At 43.0% G+C, this 23817-nt stretch overlaps 1 protein-coding gene across 2 annotated transcripts; it reads left to right on the forward strand.

The window, feature by feature from the left end:
* The first annotated feature begins 854 nt into the window (after positions 1-854).
* On the forward strand, positions 855-23460 carry LOC107223097 (cilia- and flagella-associated protein 91). 2 transcript variants are annotated; one of them, XM_046745846.1, is made up of 5 exons: positions 855-1644; positions 1846-2149; positions 12332-12610; positions 13300-13472; positions 20591-23460. In XM_046745846.1, the coding sequence occupies exons 2-5, from the start codon at positions 2077-2079 to the stop codon at positions 20735-20737; spliced, it is 672 nt and encodes a 223-aa protein (XP_046601802.1). In that variant the 5' UTR covers positions 855-1644; positions 1846-2076; the 3' UTR covers positions 20738-23460. The 2 variants fall into 2 exon arrangements, with proteins under 2 accessions (XP_046601802.1, XP_015518163.1); XM_015662677.2 differs by having other exon boundaries at positions 862-2149; positions 13327-13472.
* Positions 23461-23817: the final 357 nt, after the last annotated feature.

The following is a 23817-nucleotide window of genomic DNA, read 5'->3' on the forward strand; positions in this document are numbered from 1 at the left end:
TTTAAGATACGAAGTGAATAAAAACAAAAAAAAAAAAAACGATATTGAAACAAACAAAACCTGCATTGCGATATTGTTGAATTTAAAGTATTTCAACCAAAATAATGCAAACTTTATAGCAAGAAATGTTACTTATCAGATAACGGTAATCGAATGATGAGATATTTGAAGACTGAAAGAATTGCGCACAATTTCAAAAAATTCAAAACTCTATCGCATGGCGATTCGAGAAACTAAACGTGAGCTAGTAAAGTCGTCTGGTACGAATTCAAACCGTAGATGAAATTATTTATGCACTAACATCGTGTAAATATGTATGGAGGGCGTCAGCGTTGCCGCGTTTCAGGATTAAATATTCCAGTAACAGAAGCTTTCGATTTCGATCCGTTTATTCGAATCAAGCCTCGAACAAAAAATTAAAAAAAAATTTTCTCCACAAACAGAATATTAGAAGATCCTTACGCGATTTATGACGAGTAAAAATGTTGCTCATAGAAACAATTATTAGCTGCAGTCTTTTTTTTTGTCCGACCAAAATCTGGAGCAATAAAAATTTACGCGTAAAACGTCGTATTATAGACCGTTCGGTAAGAAGTTGAAAATATTTGCGACAGTATTTTTCAACACAAGTCAACGTGTGTTTGCGAATAAATAAAAGGACGCCAGGACCATCGGTAGTTTAATTCTATATCGGGTTTCTTCTGAGACACGTATTTCCGAATTGTGGGATTCAGTCCGCTCGGAATGAGTCTGAATAAAAGGAGGTACGGTTAATATTTTGATTCTCCGTCGTCGTGGTGCCAGCTCAACGGAGATCCCACCAACCAGCGGCGTATAGCGTCGCGACGCAAGGGCAGGGTCGTCAGTACGCCCCGTGCCGCCGACGGGAACCATCTCTCAAATGTCGATCCCGAAGGTGTAGCTTAGATTAGCCGATAGTCCCGATAATAGGAGTGAAATCGAGGAATCGTCCAATTTCTTTGTACGACAAACGAATCGACGGAATTTGATACTAGAAATTTAAAGCCTCGTATTATATATATTATAACGTAAAAGTGAGGGGTTGAACAAAAAAAAAAAAAAAAAAAATAGTCTCCAAAAATTAAGAACGCAGCTCAAACGCTTATTACGCAAAATCGTAGAGATATTATCTTGCAGAAAACATATTGTTAGTGCGAGTTGAACGTGAGTCGTCCCTCGTGCGTAATTAACAAGTTAATCTGTCGATTGTACGAGTAATCAACGTCGCAAGAGCCAAGTAACGCAACAATTACCGGTAAAACGGCACAGCCTGCGCAAAAATTTCGTAGAGTAATTAATATTTTTTAATCAGACACGAATTAAACGGAAAGTATAAAGAGAGGAAGAAGAGACCAATTTTCAATTTTATTTTTTCAAACTGCGAAAGCGAAAGCTGTGAAAGTTTGAATCGTCGCTTACGCCGTTATTTATCGTGGAATTAATTAGGCACGGGTGATTATAGATAATTGTTGACCAGTTCGCGTTCCTCGAGGGATAAGTACACACCGCTAAGAAAGTATAATCTAACAAACGAAACTGTCTTCGTTTAGATTTTCGAGTATCCAACGCGTACCGCACAGGTTAAAAGACCAAGTGGTAAAACACAGAACACGTCCGTCTCAGGTATAATAATCGTTAACTACAACCCTCAGAGTATATACACGATCAATTGTCCGCTGTAATATTTTTATAAAGTATAATATATACGTATTGAGATAACCGTACCTACATACATATTTTCCACGATATATTCCGTATATTTTTACGAGGTATCGATATTGTCGCGACGCGATAAATTAATATTCACATTCTCGACTGATGTAGAAGAATAGCGTGGCAGAATATTTCAACCGTATAACAAATGAGAGATTATTCTTATACCGACCAGTGAATGTAACATTGGTTCGAAGGGAAATTCGCAATTTTGATTTTAAAATAAAGAGAACGACGAAAAAGCGAAAAAAATAAACGAGATAAACAAAAGTGTGTGAAAAGTCTGCGCAGCTGTACCAGGTAGATAATCACAAGGAGTGAGAGAAAAGAGAGACGTGCAAGATGGGATGTAACACGAGCAAGGAAAGCGTTCAGCCAACAGCCGAGGAGGCTAAAGAGGACTCGAAGAACGGTGGTGAGTAAATATTTCGATACTCCTTATCCATCCCTCGACGAGATAGGATTGATTTCCTTCCCCACTCCTTTATGTTGTTTTCTAACCCGTCGTCGCTTATTCCTCGCTCTTTTCTTTCTGGTATTCGTTAATTACCGCCTTCCCGAGGGGGTCTGTCAAGTCCCACCAACTCCGTTCCAAGCCGGCCAGGCTTTGCCTACCTCGCGTGTTCGAGACGTCAAAGATTGAGTGTAAGGTCACGCGAGGATGAGAATTGCATTTTCGCAATGTCTGGCTCCTGGGCACACATAAACTCTTATCCAAGGCTACATCGCACTGTCAAATTGATATTTCCACGCTCGATTGACAGGCTGTGCTCGACTTCGTTATTTTCTACGGTCTCTTCTTCTCGTCCCTCTTGACATTGCCTTGCCTTTTATCTGTGGTTTTAGTTTTGATCTTTGACTTCTACGACTGCCAAGCCTGTTCGGTGGGTATTCCTACGGTTCGTGCAAGTGGGCCTTGCCCGTGTTTAAGCTAGTAAATAAATAAACATGCCATCCGGACTGGCGAAAGACAAATCAGTCATGATTAATCCCCTCGTTTTCACCCTGTTGCTGAATTTACGCTCTCTAAGGGGTTGCCGAGTTGATGAGCAGTGCAAATATTTTGCGAAGAAAAATGAACCGAGACTTTCGAAGAGGGTTGGCAGGAAAAAAATAAATAAAAGTCAAAGCTCAGGGAAGGGAAAAGAAGTGTAATTCGGCGTCATTCGGACGGGGAAAAACTGGGTGTGTTTTTAAGCGATCGGGTTACGTGAATTCGAGCCGTTAGCCCACGCTACAGGCGAAATAAAACACGAGCTGTTGCGCGTCTCTGTTGAGGAATCGATCGATTCAAATGAGAGTAATTGCCGGCGCGCCGATTCGCTCGGCTGGTATTTCTTCGCCTTTATTCTCTGTCTGTCCAATGGGTCGGTGTTTTTTCACTCTCGAGGGTGGCTGAGAGCATTCTTGAAACTGATTTTTACCCCCTCGAATTAGATCGCTTGTTTTCGATTATTATTCGGAACAGAGGGGGGGACCATCCCCGCGTCGCGTTCCGGAAGGACGACGATACGGTTTTGCAGTAGACGGGAAGCGGGGAGCGGCCGCGATTTCAAAAGAAGACAGAGCTTCTGATAGCGCGATCGATTCCCCGCGAACAGGTCGGCGAACCTACGCCATTCTCAAATAACGCCTTCCTATAGCCAGCGGTAGACGCGTGTCGAGACGTCCAAGTTGAACACTAAATATATACAATAGCTTTCCTCGATGTATGCGAGTGGCTTTTCGCCATCGTAAAATGGCCGTTACAGCTTCGCAAAAAAAAAAAAAGAAAAAAAAGTTACCAGCTAACGTCGAGTTGCGATAATTTTGCGATAGGGTGGTTCGATCTGCGAAGAGGGTGTATAGCACAGTTTATACACAATATAAGTGTACAACCAGTTTGTTCGTACACCCGGTGTTCCCGATAGCATCGCCCTTTACTGCAGCGTGTAGCGTAGGTAGATGGTATAACGTGAATACACGACGAATCAAAATTATACTTTAATATTCATGTGAAATTAGCATCGTTACTTTCTCGCGGATGGGTACAGGGTGATTGGGATCTGATTCCCCTCTTAAAACCAGGATGAAAGTTACTTTACGCGGATTTCGAGCTACCAACAGTTTCCGAGATACGGAGCTTCGAAGTTGACCAATCGCGGAGCTGCACGGCCGAGCAGACGACGCAAAGGCGGCTCTCCGATTGGTCGAACTTCTGGGTTCCGTAACTCGGAAGCCGTACATCCCTCGAAGATACTCCAAAGGAACTTTCGTTCCGGATTTTTACGAGCCACCCAGACCGCCGAACGTGAACCACCCTGTACGGACCTGCGAATTGCCGAGGTCGCGTGCCGACTCGACCTCCTTCAACAGCTCATAGCGATATAAGACAGATCCGCGATTTTGTGCCAGTTATAGCTTATGCATACATAAATTTCACATCGCGAACTAGGTAGATGTTACCCGGTGGCGAGGTGTGCTGGTTTACGAGTACGAGACCAAAGTAGGTATGTCATTACGCGTGTTGGACACGGATGTACGCGCACATGAATAGCAGGGTGTTTCATTCGTTAACTTTCTTTGTTCTTAAGATGTCACTCGAAAAATTTGTCCCTTCTTCGTTTTCGGTACTGATTTTTGTGAACAATGATCAATTGAACCGCGATACGAAAAAAATAAACTAATGTACATACAAGTCCGTGAGATGTAGACATAAAAATAAATGAGAAATATAACAATTATTGGTAGCGACCTCTGAACATTTTCCTACTTCCTCCAGGTTTTACAACAGTTCTTTTTTTCGGTATTTGTCACAAATTTTGATAGTGTCACCTTGAAAAAAAAATAAATAAGTCAAGATACGATCCACCCTACCGCACATGTGTATGTGTCGTGTGAATTCGTACCTATCCAGTAAAATGAACGTGCAAATATGTATGATGTATATTCACGAACACCGTTGCTACGGCTACCATTGTGGTGTCTGCGGGCCGCGGCTTCTATCTATGGCATACGAGCCACTTGGGAATCGTGACAATTGAAGCAAAAGGGTTGAAGAGAAAGATGGTGAACCATCCCCGCTGCTGGTAATGCGATTCCGCGGATGTATATTCATGCTTCACATCCGCAATCGTGGACTCGGTGATCGAATACGAGATGAAGAAATAGGAGAGGAAGGGAATTTGGAGGAAAATATTCGAACAAAGGGGTGCAAGTCGACTCGGTCCCCCTTTCTTCAAGCCGACAATTATTCATTTCCTCCATCCCGTGTTACGAGGGATTCGCGATCCATGGAAATCGCTCTGACAATGGGACTGGAAAAAGAGGGTTCGGCGCTGCCGGCGATAGCCGGTGAAAAATCGATAGTCAACGAGCCATGGAAGCTCCTGTAAGCCACTGGCCAGAGGCAGAATCACACGTTTAACCCAAGTACGAATGTAGTGTGTGGATGGAACCTGCGAACCGGTACGTGAACGTACCCACCCACACATTGCACGCAAGGATGACGAAACGGATGTATCGATTTTCCGGCGGGTCGGTGTCGAGCGCGTATAAAATCGAGAAACGCGAGTCTAGTTCCAGGACAACTCTGCGTTTGTAATGCACCCTCGAGATAAAGCCCTGACTGCCTTTTCAACGACGCCGCCACTCGCCGATTACCGCTGATTGCGATGGATAATTTTAAACGAAACTCGTACACGCGCCTCGCGTGCAGGGGATAAAGGGACGTCGGAAAATTGAGAGACGGGCTGTCCAATTAAACTTCTCCAAACGTGATCGTAATGCACCTGCAGGCTGCAGTAAAATCCGACATATTATTGCCGACCTTCGAGTCACCCCCCCCCCCCCCCCAACGGCTCACTTTACCTTCGCGATCCTTTTCCGTTGACTGCTCGAATCTGATGAAGCGAAATTAAAACCGGATTAGAACCTGAAACTCGTTACGACAACTTTGCTCTGATGATTTGTGGGAAAAAGCTTGTAAACCTTGATCCTCCCTCTCTTCCGGGGGATGGAAAGGACGCAGTGAGAAATGAAAAAAGTTCCGCGAAAAGTCGTCTCACGTTTTTCTCAGTTCCCGTAATCTTCCGCGCGATCCCGTCCGGCGCTTTTTCAATTTCGAGAGTAGATCCCTTCGAAATCCGAGCTTCCTGCCGGAACTCGGGAAAGGTTCGCGTGCCCGCATCGCCAGAGGGTTGAAGGGATCGTACTGGCGTAGAGCCCACGCCGACAATTACCTGCCCGGTTTACGGCGCCCGAGAAAAGCCCGATCTGAATCGGAGAGCGCAGATCCTCGTCCAGGGCCTCGAGGCCGAAAGCTCTCGGGTTATTCCCTTATTTATTGATCTCCCCTCCGGACTCTCCACGGCGGTTCGTCGTTCCCGAGATGAGGATGAGACACACGCGCGACTTTTCCGCCCTTCCTCCCTCTCGCAAGCTCCTCCGTTTCGACCTGCCTTACCGACTGACGTGCAGCCCTGTTTTATCGACGGCAGCGATCAGCGTCGATCAAATTTGCCGGAATCGCTCTCACGATAGGATCAATTCCATCACTGGGAAATCGTTGTTCAACTTTCAATTTATATACAACCCTGCGACGTACTCGGAGCTTTATCCGTGCGGAGCTTGCGAGCTTTTGTGGGTAAAGGCTCGCATCGCAGGCCGGTAATGCAGGGAACGTACTCATCCCTCCTCTAGTTCGCTTCTGCCTTACTCACGGCCAGTCGGAGCCACCCAAACGATTAATCGGTGGCGAAGCGCCGGCGGAAGTTTTACCCCAACTCAAGAAAAACAAATATGAAGCTGGACAGAGTCGTCGGTATGATTATTGTTTCAGTTTGTGCGATTAAATGGTCCGAAATCAGTTTCGTCGTCGAAGAAGACAGTTTGTCATATCGAATTACCACGAAACTACATCCTACGTAGGAAAAAATTGTACAAACTTTTACAGGACCGAGTCCAAGTAATTTCGGCGCGAACTCTGGAGGATGACAGGCGGATTGAAAAAGGCCGAATATTTCAGAGCTGGTGACATGGTGGGAGTGGGGAAATAAAAGTGTCAAACTTTTTCGCGTGCTATACGTCTTGAGGGAGTGTCATTCCGGCAAAGAAACGAACGCCGAGGAGTTTTGGGGTAGAAAATGTGCAGATGGGAAGGTTTCCTCGACGAGCCTGTCACGAATGAACCCAGACTCGATCCGTCAGCCACGTGCCTTCCTCCTATTGTGCGCCTCCTCCAATTCCCAATTACACAGCTGCCTGAGTTACATGGCTGGTCAGTGTTTTTGCTGCTACTCGTTCGCTAAAATTGTCGAGTATACCAATCAGCACGAGATTAATCTCGATTAACCAGAATGCCGTGAATTTACGTGCGGATATTAAGCGCCGAGTCGTACAGTCTGTAGTTCGGTATATCTCTATTTTTTAACTTCTTTTTTTTTAAAGTTGCCAATAGAAAAGTACTGAAAAAAAATTGTAGTCAAACCTGAAGGAGGTAGGAAAATAATTAGAGGTCGCTACTAATTGTGATATTTTTTACTGATTTTTTACACGTACACCTTTCGGACTTGTATATGTATATATATATGTTAGATTATTTCTTTTGTACCACGGTCCAATTAATCGTTCGCCAAACAACAGTCAAATGCGCCTAAGAATTTCATAGTTTCTTGTCACAGATTAATCGTCTCGGAGAAATTTGGATGATAGTTTTCGTTGCCGAAATAGGAGTATCGCGTCACCTTAATGTCCCTGTTTCGTTTTCGGTACTGATTTTTATGAAGAATGATTAATTGGAAATAAATAAAAAATATAACAATAATTGGTAACGTCCTCTAAATATTTTTCTACTTCCTCCAGGTCTTACGACAATTTTTTTGTAGTATTTTTCTCAAATTTTTCGATTGATAAAAAAAATTTAGAAACGAACCACCCCAATATATACCTATGCAGTTAAAAAAACGAAATCCTCAACAAAAATGCCAGATTCCCCCACCTTAACGTCGTGTAAAGGGTGATGGCATTTTTCTCTTTCCCCCATACATTACAGACATCTCGAAGATAATTTTTCGCGAACCATTTTAATTTTCTCGCGTATACCTACACTTGGCGCGCTTCTCTTTCCGCGCGATCGACGCGACCACGTCGCGGAGGTGACGAAGAAGCAGCTCGCCCATGGTTGTACGTACCTCGGCAAAAGGTTAGAAATTTGCTTGGCAGAGGCAAAAAACTAGCTCGTCACCGTCCACCCGGAGACACCCTTCGCGGTTCGCAGGGGCTGGAGTGTTATCCTCGGTTGCGCGCACCTCGCGGCCCACGGCGAGACCCTAAGGGGCGGGGGAGGAGAGGGGGTCGTATAAAAGGGGGCGTCGCGACGCCGGAGAGTCAGTCGTGCAGGGGATCCTACACCGGGTGCAGCGAGCATCGTCAGGTGAGTTTTTCACGAGGAGGGATGACGTGGTTAGCAAATAAAAAAGGAAAAGTAGAAGAAAGGTGGAAAAAAAAACTCTGTAATTTTTCAGTACCTACTTCATGTTTCTTTGTTTACAATTCCATTTTTTTAAATTTTTCTTCATTTTTCTTCATTTCTCTCGATTCTCACCAATTTGTCACGTCGTACTATTGTTTCTTCGTTTAAAAATATATTCGAGAGAAGTGATGAAAAAAATGGAACTCTTCATATAATCCTGTCGCACTTTCTTTGTAGACGAGGGCAAAAAAAAAAAGAGGTGCGAGATAAATAGCCTTGTTTTAAATTAAGGATCTTACTCGTCCCGGATTTTCGGGGTAAAAATAGAGAAGTTGGCGGTTGCCACGGGGATGATCGAGACTTGAATTTGGGTATATTTCGGACCGAATCGATTCCGGGGCGCATCAATCATTCCCTATTTTCCTCACCGCGGGCTTGGAAATCTGACGAGTAACTTATGGGCGCGATATGCTTGGGGGGGGGGGGGGGGGGTAAGACCCTCTCAATGTCGAACCCGAAGAGTGATCGTGACTAATCTCACCCTTGAGTTTTCGTCATCGTTCGAGTGTAGAGCAGTCGATGAGGTCCGACGTCGCCCCCGAACATCCCTTTGTACCCTTTATTCCACCCTGCAAAATTTCAGTCCACACCGTAGCGTTGTAACTGAATTCCCGACGCTCCGGACTCGTAATTATCGAATTCCCAAGCCCGGGCAGCCTGGGCGTCTCGCTTTGGCTTGATAGAAGCTAAACTGCGAACACGGAAAAGTTGATGGGAAGTTATTTGGGGGGTCAAAAATAGTTGTTGGAAAAGATTCTCATCATACCCGTCATGTAATTGTTCGCGAAATTAAAGACCACATCGTGTGGTTTTGGCACGCCGCGTTTTTATCGCCCCCCCATAAAATTCGCCATGCTTTTTTACGCGCACTAATATTAGATTTTATCATCGTGTATGTCATACATAAAACCACTCGAGTTCGCAGGCCCTACCTTGAAGATAATCGGATCGCCGTCTGGTCCGTTTATCGTTAATTGCGTCACAACGGTGCAGGTAATCCTGAATGATCCTTGATCCGCTACCTATAATAACACGGTGGAAAATATTTCGCCCTTGCGTTGGCTTCTACCTGATTTTTATTTTCTTCTAATTTTTTCGCACTAATTGTGAGTCACGGTGACTATTCTTGAAGCATTCTTCTCTCAAACAGCGAACAGATGAAATCGAACAACGTTACAGAATTTAACACGTTTTTACCGGGTCTTTGACGAGGAGCGTAAAGACGCGCCTGAAAAACATGCTGGGAGTATCAAAATTGGAATCCCACTGGGCAAAGGCCTCGTCAGGCAGCTCGTGTTGTCTCCCTCTGTGTTTTATTCGATCTGATTAAATTGCAACGACCCATTTAGCTCCGAATGGAGACAGGAGGTTCAGGTTTAGGGGGGGGGGGGGGGGGGGGGGTAGTTTTCACTCTGTTTAGACGCGCCGAATGCGACGCATTCATCGGTTTCTGATCAGACAGAGTGACGTCGTCGAGCAAGATACAAACCTGGAACAATGAGCTCGGCGTGTTTGATTGTTCACATCCGCACGTTCGAGACTGAAACCTCGTCAAATTTATATGCAAAATTGTCCCCGAGCGGCGGTGCAGGTGAACCTGTACTTTCGTAGTATCGCGTTGAGATCAGAACTTTCCCGAGTAAGAAACTCTCGACATGAATATGGCTTGGTTAGATATGAGGAATCGAGCAGGGATTATAATGAAACGAAGTTATATACCTTCTGGATTAACTAGAACGAGAGCGGAGAACTCCGAGAACTGTATAATCTGCCAGCGATTATCTACGGGAGTCGGTATATTTTTCAATCCACGTAAATTACGAAGTTTGAGGTTCAAATACACGGCTCCGTTGCTGTTCCTGCAGATTTCGTTGGGAAGGATGACGATCTCTGCTTCCGGTTTTAAATTGACAGTTTAACGAGCGTGATTCCCAGTCTGATGGTTATTCTGAAAGAGAAGTCGCGGTTTTCCCTGATTCGTAAGCTCTGCTATCGCATTCGTGACAACCGCCTCACTCCCTCCTTCGACCGTTACTTATCTACTTTATTTCCCGGAGCCTGTAACCGTTCCCTCCCCTTATAATAGCTGCACGCCTAGAAGCAACATCAATGGCGTTAAGTGCCGCGGAAGCTGAAAGAGAGGCCTGAAAAAACACAGAGAAACAGGTCATTAATTTGAGCTACCATTGAAATTCGGGGTTATAGAATCGGCGCGGCGGGGGTTGAGCTCTGCCATTTTATAAGTGCGCGAACACTGGCACACGCCGAATTTAACCGGCATGTGTGCGGGGAGCAAACATCCAGCTGCTGTGGAGCATTATGGAGGGAAGGCTATATCGCTGTTTACCTTCCTCTTCCTCTTCGGGGCCCGCCCCTCTCTTTCTGGATAAGATTAACGACCCGGCTGCCCGGGCGCTAATATCGAACCGAGAAATATATATATATATATACATATATATGTGTGTGTGTGTGTGTGTGTGTGAAAAACCCGTCAAGTCGACGAGAACCGGCCGAAAAACTCAAAGCCGTTTTTCAAATCCTTGATTCGCGACAAACTCTCGTTGCCGACCCTCCGACAACTTTCCGGGTATGGATGAATTCAAGCTCCGACTTGGAAAGCTCCGACTTCTTCTTCCACGTCCCTCGATCGATCCAAGGAGCACGTAGGTACCTCGCAACTCGCTGACCTCCACGACCACTATGCTACTACACCAACCCGCGGAAAGACCTCGGATTAATTGTCACCTCCGCTTCGTGTAAATTGTTCCCCATCGCTTCTCGTAAACTTCGACCTGCCCAAAACTACCGATTCACTGATATTCGAACGGTTTTCCACCGCCGGCGCTATTCAACTTCATTATTATCATTATTCTTCGAAGATTTGTGTCGTCTCAGGCAATCGTTTTTTATCGCAAGACTTGGCGCCTCCCACCCAGGTATAGTAACGGGGAAACTTTTCTTACCCTCGGTCATTTGCCGTTGCAAAATGGCGCCCAATTGGAATCATAAAATACTAATAAATTCTCATAATCGTAGGTGGAATTTGGTCAGATCCTAGACGATTGAATTCTTGCCATCTGAGTGCGTCGTTTGAAAGTTATTTCATAAGTTTTCACCGTCGAAAAACAAAATTACGATCATTTATAATTCTCAAGTGCAGCGTGTCGGCTAATTCGACATACGGTGGAGAAAACGAACAATTTAGAAATTCACAACGTATGCTCGTAATTTCGAGAATATGACAATGAGAAATTGTCGACAGAATCAGTCGACTAAGGATTCCGGAATACACAAGTAATAAATGTGCGGTAATTTAATTATTCGTTTCTTGATCGTTGTGGCTCTGGAGGATAGTTGGACTTTGTACTCGTAAACGCGGTACGGACTCATTTACAGAAAACACGCGATCGCGGCAGTCTGAGCGTGACCTGGAAAACTTGGGATTCGACTTTCCGTACCAGGAAAACAACAATAGCAACACAAAGGGCGGATGCTAACAAACAAAAACAGACACACCACGACACTCGCGGTAGCTCCGGGCGCCGACAGCTGATACTGAGACCCAGTTTTCCCGGCGGTACGGACGTGAGATAATCTCTCGGCTTTCCTTCACTTCCACGTTGCTTTTCTCCTCTAGTAGAAAAACACCTCGGAAAAAAATGGTCGGAAACATCGCGGCGATAAAGAAGTTTAATTTTGAGGAGTTGAATTTTTCATACCTCGGCTTCGCACGGTGTTCAGGCCTCTTTCCATCTCCAGTGCGGTAATTCGACAGGCCAACGGATTACAGGTACCGTGATCGAGATAACGAGATTGAATCGCGGATCGCGATAAATATATTTACGACTTCCGTCCCGGGTCTGTACTCCTCTGGAACATGCTCATCCAGGCTGGATATTCGGCTCGGCGGGTAGAGGGGGTGGGGGTGGAAAGGTCCCGAGAGGACCTCGCGACCTGGCTCACGGAACTCGACGAGAAAAATACGGGTTGAAAAGCCCAGGGTCGGTTCATAAATACGAATTAGAACTCCGAGGTAAAAGGTCGGACCTAAGGACGAGGCTAAAGCTCGCTCCTCTTCTTCCCCAGATATCAAACAATCGACGGAAGGGACGGGGACCGACGAAACTGCCGCGGCGGAAGAGGCGAGCAGCAAATCGGCCGAGGCCACTAAGGAGGCGGCGAGTCAGGGCGAGAACGAGAAGGACAAGGACGAGGCTGCCACCAGGATACAAGCCGCGTTCCGAGGCCACCACGCGAGGAAGAGCATGAAGGAACCGGAGAGCGGAACGAGGCAGCCGCAGAGCCAGAACGACGCGGAACCAACGCAGGAGCAGCTACTCGAGGAGTTCCGGGCGGATGACAAGGGTGAGAGGACTAGCGGTGTTTTCCATAATACAGGTTTGCAGGCAAAAAAGTGCACAGGGTTTTGTACTGTTTATTACAGATTTTCACTCACTGAAATCGGGGGAAGTACTAAGAAAATTCCATCACGTCAGGTTTTTTCTTTAACTCGTGATCGTAATTTCATTTAGAGTGAAACTCCGGTTTAACTCGAGATCTGGTATCCTCTTCTTAGTTCTAAAAATCCTATGCAAAAGTCATTTCTTACTCTCATTTAATACGTATTAGAGTGATACTCAAGAATAAATACAATCAGGGAAACAGAAAATGGAAAGCGGAAGTTTGTTCGGCGAGGTAAAGAGAAGAAGAAAAGATTTCATATTAAGTAAATTTCACGACGGAATTGTTTGTTTCATTTTATAAGAAATATTATTTAGTTCATTGTAACGAAATGGTAACTTTTCATTATTGTTACGCTTTTTTTTTTACGCAAACACGTTGTATATTGCAAAAATATTGTACGCGATGGAGGGAAATGGAAGTCGTTTTCGGATTCGGCACACTGGAAAACATGATATTCAACAGAAACATCCCATGCAGCTGAAAAATGAAGTTTTCTTTTTTTTTTGCAGACCTGTATTATCTTTGGTTCCTCGTCATCCTTTTTGTTTATCCGTTATTCGTTGCGGAACTCACTCCCCGTACTTTCATAGGCGTAAGAAATGAGCTTAATTTTCCAGAACTCTGCAACGCTGCTACCAAGATCCAGGCGTCGTTCCGAGGCCACATGTCGAGGAAGGAGCAGCAGGTCGTATCGGCTGCCTCGGCGGCGATCAAGCCGATCGAACAGTTCGTAGAAAAAACGGCGGACAAAATCGACCAGAAGGTGAGTTCAGTGAAGGCAAGGCCACGTTCAGATCGCTTCGCAAAGATTCCGGGCTCTGCAGCCTCACCTTCGATAAGGACTGGCGGAGGCGACGTATAAACCACGGAGTAATCCCTCATTAGCCCATACCCTACAGTTTCCTTGAATGCTAGCTTCCGCTTACGAGATGCGTAGATTACCTGGATTACTCGATCAGTCGAAATACGTCTGACGGTATCAACGCGCGGTGCCCGGATCTAAACAGCCATCCCTTTCCCGCGGTGCTGTTGTAATATTCATGCGTGTACCGTGTATCAAAGCATTATCCTTTCCCAGGTTCCAATATGGCGTCCAGTTTACGGCTTGAAAGGCTGATAAGTCCAGCGATTATCAGTGAATTATTACCAAACTCGGTACACCCATTCCAGCCATCGGTCTCTGAGCTTCTGAATTTTTCCACAAATTTTCATCATCGCGATTGAAAATGGCATCGATTGAAACTTTTCAAGTGGGCCGATTTTCGGCGGTTGAACAATTTTCTTCACTCGATATAAGAAAAATAAATTTCAGGCATTCCGCAGCTGTCGGAATGGCTTTAGGCTGATGCCGGTTCACTCCGAATTACAAACACGGCAGAGGAGTTTTTTCTCAGGCGAAAAACCCTGCTTATAACTAATTTTGGGGAGCTTCAGATACAGTACCTGAGAACGCGGTGGGGTCAGAATACACAAATTACCGCGAATTCTTTCCCGCATAATTTGCGTTTTTCATCCAGTGCGTTGCGAGGAGCGCGAGTAAGGCACTGCAAGGTTTGTGCTTTCAGACTCCGAGTATAAATTTAACGCACAATTTTTCACGGCGAGAAAAAACAAACAACGATGAACCAGATTTTCTTAAGAGAAAGCGAATAACCGTAACGCCGGAAAACTGGCGTACGTGGTTTTCTGCGAGGGTGAAACCCAGCGGAACATATCCTCGGGCAAACAGCACCCAATCGAAGCTCCGTCTCTTCTCAACGAGCCCTTATGCATGTGCGTTTGCTTATCGAGTCAGTGAGCGTTGGATGATCGATTTGTACCGATTAGCTTCCTTGCGAACGAACAAAACCCTATTCGAGGGCCGGTAGGCGTGAACGTTCCCAGCGATTTCCACCCTTATTTATTATTATTATTACTATTTTTTTTTTTTTTATCATATCGCCATTCCTTCCTCACATATCGACGTTCACGCCTCGCGCCTGAATTACCGCCGATACGAAACTTCCGCGAATTTCGGGGCGGGATCCGGGTTTCATCGATCCCCTAAAAAATACAACTTCCCTCCGAGTTCGCCTCCCCTTCGACTGGTGGTTGACAGAGCAAGCTGTCCGGTAGTTATTCCTGCAACGTCGTGGGTGTTGAGTTACCGCTGTTTGTTCAACGCGATCAGATTCTTTCTCTAGCGCAAATTGGTAGTTAAGTTTCGTCCCGTCGTCTTACGTAAGTGTTTGATCAAGTCGGACAAACAATTGCCTGCAACGTTACAGTGTATAGTAGTCGAAGAAAATTCGAGTAATGCGAGTCAACGGAGGGATGAAAAAGGCGGAACCTTTTGAGGGGAAAAAATTCTCTGCACGTCTCGAGTAAAGTGTTGAAAAGTGATTACACCGGCACGTGGGTACCTACAACGTTCGAGTCTTTGAAATTGCATTGAAACGTTCGAGATTCTCACTCGGCGTTCAGCTTGCGGGTCCTTTTGTGGCCATTGTTAGGCCGGCGAAGCGGCGCAGGAAAGTTTCCCGAGTCCGGGGATGGCAGGCAGCCATTCTCACAAAGAGATTGCGAAGGGAATAATTTTCCAACATCCGCCTCCGGCGCGGCGCGTTTGAACGACTCTCTTGGCAGCCGGCATAAGGTGTCGGAGATCAATGTTGGGAAAAATATATTCGCGAAATTCCCCGCCTTCTTCCAGTTTTTGGCTCAGTCGGAAAGAGAGAGAGAGGGAGAGAGAGAGCAGAACGAAATAAAAAAAAAAAAACAAGCCCATCCGTGTGCAGTGCGCCGCGCGAATTCCGGCCAGCCACTCCAATCAGCGGAGTCAGCTTTCTAGCTCTCTTCAGAATCTCGAACTCCAGCCGCTCTAAGGACGAAATCCAAGAAAAGAGAGAGGATCGTTTGCCGTGTGAAATAAAATAAAATTCCGAACGTTATGATAATATTTCCCAAAGGTAATGAGTAGAGAAAGATATTACGTCAATTTTGGGGCGTGAAACAATTAACTCGTTCATGCACACATTTTTCCTTACGTAGGATTCACTCAAAATTTTGAAAACATGTGCCTTCTGGGTCGCTGATTACGAATCGGAATTCGAAATTTGAAAATTCAAAATGTCGGACAGATGAAGACTAGAAGAGAAAAAAATTTACGCAAACTCTGTAAAGTTCTTTGGTGTGTACTAAGTTTGTGTAAAAATTAGCGTGTAGATTAGCAGAAAATGCTTTTTTTCGTGGTAAAGTACGAATTACGAGATTTGTTTACATTTCCTATTTTCACAATAAACGGATAAATAAATTTTAGATTTTTTTAAACTTGGAAATATCTCAGAGGCCATGTGGGACTAAAAAACTGGGCAATTGTTACGAAAAAAGTAGTTCAACGAATAATAAGCTGCCAAAAAAAAAATTAAAAAAAAACAAAGCTGGGACGCCGAGCGTCCCAGCGTGAATTAAAGGGTTAAAAGCTCTGTACAAGCGGCCTAGGCGCACACGGGGTTAATAATTCACAGGGAATTGCACGCCACGGGGCATTTTCTTCCGCATAACCTTCACGCCGTGGCAAATAAGACCGACTAGTGCAGCAGTGCGACAATGAGTAAAACATCAATCCGCCCTCGGGGTCCCGCGAGCCGAGAGCTTGCACAGGGTTTTATTGATTTTAACGTCACTCCATTGTTTCCCGAGACTCAAACAAAGCTCCAAAGTCCCTCGGCTATTGTTTTAAACACGTATCAAGCGTCGCGTCAATCAAAAGCAGCCAAACCGTGTAAGGATTTATTTATCACCGCTGATCAGGCTGATGAGACGGCACCCCGAAATTAAGCTCATCCGGCGACGATGGAAATTGATGATGAAAATTGACCAATAAAAGATTTTCATTTCTTCGAATCCGAGGTGAAAGATGGCAAATCCATTCTCTGACCGTCGAGCCTTCTCCTCAGCTTTCGATGTCCTCGCCCTCGGCCAATCTGTGAAATATCAATGGCGAGCGCCTCGCAGGGTGCAGAAATATTTTGCAAACGAATCAGCATTTATGAGAAGCCCTCTCAAGGTATGGCCTGATCGATACAATCCCGTTTCTCCCTGGCTGCAGCCTCGTCACAGCTGAAGTCGAGGCCGAGTGTTATAAATCCCGAGAGAGGGTGCAGGATGTTTGTTCTGCACGATGGATCAGAATCAACGGGTGGTGAGAAATTTGGGGCGGGGTTGAAATTCCGAAAGCGCCTAGCTCTGAATTATTTCATGGCGAAACTTGGAATAAAGAAATCAAACTTTTACGAAACAACAAAGTTTCGAATCGTCGAAAAGCCGACTGCTCAAACTTCCGGGATGCAAAATGCCGAAAATTCAAGTTACGATAGAGCAAAGTTTCGAAAAGTAAAGTTTGAATGGAGTAAAATTCCGACAAATTAAAATATACTCACACAGCGTAGAAAAATGAGAATAACCGAAAGTCTTGGATCATTCGGAATTTCGGTGTTACAGATTTTTCAATTTTCTCACTCTCGCATTTTATCCTCTCGGAATTTTGAGCGTCGGGTTTCATACCATTCGAAACTTTGATGTTTCTTAAAAGTTTGATTTCTTTATTCTAAGTTGTGCGTGCAAAAAATTCGGAATTCGGTGCTTTCGGAACGTTTAAAATTCGAGATTTCAACACCGCCCCCGAAATATGTCGCATCCTGAGGCATCGCAGTGGAATAATTAAGCCTCGGTCGGAACTGCAATCTCGCGATGTTAGAATTCAATTTGTCAATAATTATAAGGAAACCCGATCCCGTTTATTCGTGTAAAACGCGATCGAATCGTTAGCCAAAAAGCGATTACCCGCCCCTGAAAATATCACGAGATGATAAACTGATTAAAAAAAATCAAATATTTTCGGACGTTATTTCTGCGGCCTTGCCGGGTAATAATAACAAACGGTGAATAAAAACCTGCCACGATATAACAGGAGCTTGTCGATCCTTATCAGTCACGATCCTTCGATCTACAGTCGCTTCTAGGCGGCCTTCGTGCGGTTCGCAGGAGTCGATTACTCGTTGATTTTTCTATTTTATTTTATACATTTTTTCCCGCCCTCCCCGGAGCTTTTTTTCCAACGGTTCCCATTTCGCGAAAAGGAAAACGGGACGCGTGTAGAAAAGTCTCGACAAAAAATGTAGATAATTATAAAACACGGCCGGGGTTCGATTCTCGGGGGGAATTTCGGCCGATGCGCGAAACCGGAAACCCACCCTTTTTTCGCACATGCACACCTGCCCTCCCTCCCGATGTTACTTTCGCCTCACACTCCGTCTACCTGTTTAATTAATGCTGCACGGGCCGGACGCTCAAGGGGCGAAAGGGGGCGAAAGGGGGTGAAACGGGGTGAGGTGAGCGCTCCCTCCGCTCCGCTGGGGTGGGATCGATAATTTCAGCACAACGCCGGCTATTATTAGCAACTTTGACATTAGGTTCACACGTATAATGTATATGCATTAACATATATTTACGTATATGTATGCCAATTACGCCTTATACATATATTATACCCACGCAGACACTCGGTTACAGCGTACAAGTGCAGTCGGAAATTTTATTGTGATTTTCGAACGCGAATTCTTGCGGCTTTCATTCAGTCCCAGGGTTGAAATTACGCTCCGATATAATTTCCATTCGGTATCACCCCTAAGAACGGAAATTCGTCTTTTTTCTTGCCAATCGTCCCCTACAGTGATGTGCAGTTATATACGACGACGCCGGAAGGAAAGCCTAGAAGGCAGGGAAATTATTTAATTACCGATAATCTGGTACGCCGTTGCTGGCTGTAAGCTGATAAGATAAAAATAAAGAAGGAAAGAAAGAAAAAAATAAAAAAAAAAATTGACGGAAGAAACCCGAGTCGTTGATATAAACGCGTTAACGAGAAGAACGAAAGAAAATGGGAAAAGAAAAAATGACAAAGTTACAGGCAAACTAATTTCTGTCTGTAAAAAAAAAAAAAAAAAAAAAAAAAAAGAAAGAAAGAGAACAGTGAGGAAATATTCCCTGGATTCTAATCCACGTAGTAATTAATAATAACAATTCTTGTTGTTTTTCTTTGGATAAATTTCGGGGCGCCCGTTTTCTATTCGGTATAAGAATCGTGCCGACGACGCTGGTTTTCAACGTTCGTACGAATTATGACAACCCAGACCCAGACCTTGGGTATGAAACGTGGATTCGCGGTGAACATGATTTGATATTTGGCGAATAATGCAGGCCTTTCCCTGATCCGAAATCTCCTGTCCCCTCGGGGCCGACAACCAGCAAGGCGTACCTCTCGTGTTTATTCAATGATACGAGACCCAGTGCCCCGGTTAGAATTCATATCCTCTCGTGAATACGACACGCTGTTTAGCGCGGCTCGTTATTCCCGGGCGATAAACGAGATAATTAGTCGAGCGTTATTACAGCCGGTACTCGACGTAAGAATGACCAAAAAATAACGGATTTAAGACGGAACGCGTCGCTTATTTTTAACTCACTATCCACCGCTACGGACTCTGTGTACAGCAAACGTTTAACGAGCGGAGAAAGTGATTAAGTTTGTTTATTTCAGCAGTCTAACAATCCGCGAAGCTGGTAGAGTAGAAGAGGGTTGACGGATTTCGCGAATTCCGAGCTGCGGGATCGATTTGCGGAAAGTCACGTGTCCGAGACGTGACGAGATTTCGTTATTCTTCGACGAATCCTGGCGGCGAGACGCGCCCAGAAATTCCGTTACCTTCGATCTTTGCGCGGTTCGTCAGAATGGAAAAAGAAGAAAGAAAAAAGAAACGGCGAAGCGGACGGACTCTGCAAATTAGGGTGAAATTCGCGCTTCGGTAAGCGTCAGGACTTTCATCATCTCCGGCAGGTCCGCCATGCATAAGGGATTATTCGGATTCAAATCACGGTGATATCGCGCAGCTCTCGGGTAAAAGCACAGCCCCTGCTGCAGGATCGCGAGTACGTTCTTTGACCCTCGGAATAATTTCCGATCTCTTCAACGACGACGATATTATAGGCGAACACTGTGTGCATGTGCAGCGAATTGTTCGCGGCTTTCATCTTCGCTAATTATGCCCACTTCGTTTGATTGGCTAATTAATTTAAGGCCCCGTCCGTGGCTGGAAAATAGCCTGGCTGCATCCCGGAGTGAGGGAGGTAATGTATTCGTGTACACATCGCACGACCATGCTTTGCAAAATGAGCATACGACGCTGTATTATTACGTAGGTACGTCGTACAGAGCCAACGCGATGTCTTCGTCGCGTCGCGTCGCGTCGTTGCGAAACGTGGAATAATGTTGAGTGAAAAGTTTCTCATACCCCCTTAACCTGTTTACCTGTGTACGTATGTGCATACGTTTATCTACGTTTCAATTTCTCGCCAACTTTTCCTTAAAGTTTATACGCGGCTCGATGTAGGTCGCATCTTCTCTTGAATGCAAAACAGGAATAACACAAGGGTGAAATTCTGTGCAGAGATTATTTATTCCGAAAAATTATTGCTCGTTATACATTTTCATATTCAATCGAAGATTTTTACAGTCATGTTTCGAACTGATAAACGTGATAAAAGCCAAGGTTTAAAGAATACAATCATTTCGATCGAGAATGTCGAGGTACTGAATCACGTAAAGAAAAAATAAATAAACGAATTCCTCACAAATAGTTTGAGCTTGATTTTTTTGGGGGGTTTTCGGATAGTTAAAAAAAAAAAGATAAAAAACAAAAAAATCGTCAAATACCTTGACTATTTTTACTTTACTTTGTCTTCAGCCTTCTTATTTTTTTTTTGTTTCGATTAACAAAATTGAGTCACCGATAGAATTATGTTCAGATCGAACTATAAGGATCGTCGGTTTTCCTCTTTCAGGTAAACGACGCGCTGAACGAACTTGAGAGCATCGACTTGACAGATCCGGATCTGCACAAGGCAGCAACAAAGATCCAGGCGAGTTTCCGGGGTCACAAAGTGCGCCAGGACGGGCCGGCAGTCGGAGGAACAGAGCCTGGCAAGTAGGCGAAAGTACCGAAGGTACACGGGCTGGAAGAAAAATCAGGAAGAACTTAAAAACCAAAGAGCAAAGATAAAACGTAAAAAAAAAAACAAAAAACAAAAGAAAATTAAAAACGAAAAATTTATCCTTTTTCTAAGCCACCGCAAAAAAAAAAAAATCCCGGAAGGTAACTCGGTGTGGGGAAAAAGAGAGAGAAGATCTAATGGTTTTTTCCCACAAATAAAAACCAAAAAAAAAAAAAGAAGAAGAACTGCGAGACACACATTCCTGCGTCTAATGTAAATACAGCGGTATTATGAGTGGGATTTTATTGGCGCTGGCTGGAACGGAAAAACGAACAACCCGTTATGCGAACGCTAACCGCTAACGGATTATAAATTCAGTTACATATACGATTCCTATTTCTGTTTGTTTTTTCTTTTTTTTTTTTGTTACATCAGTTTATTTATTCATTTTTCTTTCTTTTTTTGTTTTTTTTTTTTTTTGGCCCTCGTTTCAATTTATCAAATCACTCCTGATTTTTAATTGAACCGTACGTCACGTATTGTTGTTGTTATTATTATTGTTGTTATTATTATTATTATTATATATATACGTACAGCGTAACAACGATGTAGAAGTGCATATTTTACATAATAACTAATCTAACTTATATAATTACGCGGTATAAAAACCGTAAATATGTGTGTGGTTCTTAGATGCGGGGAGGTATAATATACGTATAATATATACACGTGATAGAAAATAGAACCTACATTTTGTTATAATTTTCAATTGAAGGTGAAGAAAATTTTGAAATGAATTTTATCAAAAACTGGAATATATCTTCAAGCCTGCTGAATCGTTAAGACTTGCTGCGGATTTAGATTTTATTATTTATTCTTTTTTCCTTATTTTTTTAAGTTTGTCAAGGTAACATGTACGTCGTTTATTAGAAAGAAAAAAAAAAAAAACAATCGTACCTAACATACAGGATTTACGTTTAACAACATTACAGTAAAACGGGGATCGAACGAGAAGTGAGAAGTGAATGATACAGAATCACTTTTCGGTACAGTTTATTTTGTAATATAGTTACTCACGCATTATAGGTATAATATATTATACACGCAAGATTAGTATATAAATACGTAGAAGTTATAATTATATAGTAATTATTATTCTACAAGCTACAGGGAAAGGAAGAAATTTTCAAAGGCATTGCGTATGCGTATTGAAACGAAGAAAACTCGTTTATGAATAAACTATGAACACGGGGAAAAATTATAACGAGCTGAGAAAACGAAGAAAAAAGAAAAAAAAAAAAAGAAAGAATAGTGATAAAATGAAAAAAAATTTAGCGTCAATTCGATACTCAAATCAATTAGGGGGCTTCGTTTTGTTTGCGAGGCACGTACAATTATGATGCGATATAGGAATACGAAAAATATATAAAGAGAAGTCTGTGAGCGGAAATATTAACAATAATAACAATGATAATTATGATAACAATAACAATGATAACACGGTACTTAATGCAGGAAGGAAAAATAAGCGAGATGAGAAAATTGAGATATATTACACGTATTACATTGAAAAATATTACATTTTATATCCCAGGCGCCGATCTCGCTCGGTGTCTGTTATTATTATCGCTAATGTTGTTGTTATTAACATTATTATCATCATTATTATTATTTTTACAAACAGGCCGTTTTCACGTCCGCGCGTCATTCATTCGTTTAATTCGCTAGCTGAGAAAAATGAAAGATGAAAACTAACGAAAAACTATAAATGTCGTATTATAATAACGACCGTAAAACAATACCGAGAGTAATTATAATACGAGGAATAAAATATGATTCCGCTAATTTAAAAAAAAAAAATTGGGCTGCAAACCTGATCGAAGATACCGTTAACATTTGATAATCACTGATTGAAAGTTGTACTAATAATCGTTTTTGCCCCGTCAGATAATTGGGTACACTTATTATATATATATATATATATATACAATGCATACTCCCGTAATACGTGAATTATATACGCGGTATTAATTTCCTCCCTTATACGCAATTTTATTATACCTATTATATATATATGATTATACATCGTATATGTGTGTATGTATATATTTATATATATACATTTATATGTACTGTATAATCATCCGATACACTTGATACACATAATTATTATATTATACCTACATCTACCAATTATTATACATATATAACTGTATAAAAAGCAGCCTAGTATCTACACATACATATATTATTATTATTATACACCGTAACCGCGATTTTCTCCAATTTACACTAAAGCGATAAACTTCTGATAGTCGAAAATAAAATTGATATATCTTATCTATGTCAAAAACATCCTAAACACGAAACAACGGTAATTAATTCATTAGTGAACAATTGACTTGTGGTTAGTATTTTTCTAGCCCAGCGTCGCATTGCAATTGCTTTGCAATTGCTTGACGTCAGTGTTGTTCTTTAAAAATCTTGCGTTGATTACTATGCATTGTTATTTGTTGAGCAATTGTCACCGCTTGTACGTTTAACATTGGGAGAAGAAGGAAAAAAAAAAAAAAAAATTCGGAATAAAATGATAACTCTTCTGTGATTAACAAGATTAGTTAATCGATGAATGAAGAGAGAAGTAGAAAAAAAAAAAAAAAACAATTCAACGCTAGCGCGTCTAATAATTTATTTCTCGTTGCATTGATCTCTTGTACGCAGTTGGAAAATTTTCTGTTCTACCCGTGTTACGAAATATATCCAGTACCTGTGAAACTTAGTTCGTACCTGTTCAAATTATTCAATTATCGCCACGTTCGTTTTATTGGAAACTTTGTTGCATAATTACTGTATACATAAATTATTATACATTATGTGCCATGCCTGCGCACCTGTCGCACTCTTATGAATTCTTACACTGTTACGCCGATGTTGTTTTTAGCGGGCCTAAGAACTCACAATATTTTACATATTATACATACACACGCATGCCTATGTATCAAATATTTATATATATACACAATACACGTATACATGACTTGTTACGGTGAATAACGCGTAACGATTTTCTATGTAAT

Source organism: Neodiprion lecontei, chromosome 7 (genome assembly GCF_021901455.1).
Source record: "Neodiprion lecontei isolate iyNeoLeco1 chromosome 7, iyNeoLeco1.1, whole genome shotgun sequence".
NCBI classification, from domain to species: Eukaryota; Metazoa; Arthropoda; class Insecta; order Hymenoptera; family Diprionidae; genus Neodiprion; species Neodiprion lecontei.

Coding starts and splice junctions, on each gene's coding strand:
- LOC107223097 (XM_046745846.1), top strand. CDS start 2,077: ATGGGATGTAACACGAGCAAGGAAAGCGTTCAGCCAACAGCCGAGGAG. Junction 2,150..12,331: donor AGAGGACTCGAAGAACGGTG/GTGAGTAAATAT, acceptor CTTCTTCCCCAG/ATATCAAACAATCGACGGAA. Junction 13,473..20,590: donor CGGACAAAATCGACCAGAAG/GTGAGTTCAGTG, acceptor TTCCTCTTTCAG/GTAAACGACGCGCTGAACGA.